At 32.5% G+C, this 699-nt stretch overlaps 1 protein-coding gene across 3 annotated transcripts in view; it reads left to right on the top strand.

Annotated features, from left to right (window-relative positions):
• septin5a (septin 5a) overlaps positions 1-699 on the top strand; it is a 20,006-nt gene that overhangs the window by 17,209 nt on the left and 2,098 nt on the right. For all 3 annotated transcript variants that reach the window (XM_032516350.1, XM_032516349.1, XM_032516351.1), the window contains one exon: positions 49-151. In XM_032516350.1, coding sequence (XP_032372241.1) covers positions 49-151 — 103 coding nt within the window. The remainder of the gene's footprint in view (positions 1-48; positions 152-699) is intronic.

Below are 699 nucleotides of genomic sequence, written 5' to 3'. Positions count from 1 at the left end.
TCTTCTTCTTCTTCTTCTTCTTCTTCTTCTTCTTCCTCCTCCTCCCAGTAAACTGGCTCAGGACAATCGTATGGAGAGTCCCATCCCCATCCTGCCGCTGTCCACCCCGGATGCTGAGACCGAGAAACTAATCAAAATGAAAGACGAAGAGGTATGAAGCATTTTTTTGCTTTTTGATGTTTTGATTTGTGTGAAGATTTCCTGTTTTTCATGAATGTATCCCAGATGAGGTACAAGTCTCACAGGTGGGGTAAGATGATTTCCCTGTCTCAGTACAAGATGGCCGCTAACTTAACCGTGAAATGATTGCATGAAACTCCTTCTCGACTGAGGGAATATTTTTATGTAACTTGAAAGCTATTTAAAGATCCAACTAGTAACATTTTATTTGACTAAAAGGTTGTTACTTGAAATTAATGACTTAAGTTCATTAAACTTATTTTCTCTAAAGCCATATAACCTCATCATTTTAATTAGAACCAATAATAAGTAAACTATTTAGTGGTACTTCAATTACTTCACATTCAACTCATTTTATAGTGTTTTACTATTATTCTTTTATAAAAACGAAAAAATAATATGCATGAATAATTATATCTAAAAAACACTTTCATATATTCACATATTGTTGTCACTACTACAAATACATGTACATATACAATTCAATTACATTTTATTTATAGTATCAAATCATAACAA

This window comes from Etheostoma spectabile, chromosome 5 (assembly GCF_008692095.1).
Source record: "Etheostoma spectabile isolate EspeVRDwgs_2016 chromosome 5, UIUC_Espe_1.0, whole genome shotgun sequence".
NCBI lineage: Eukaryota > Metazoa > Chordata > Actinopteri > Perciformes > Percidae > Etheostoma > Etheostoma spectabile.
The sequence above is the reverse complement of the archived record's forward strand: the minus strand, read 5'-3'. Positions and strand labels throughout refer to the sequence as shown.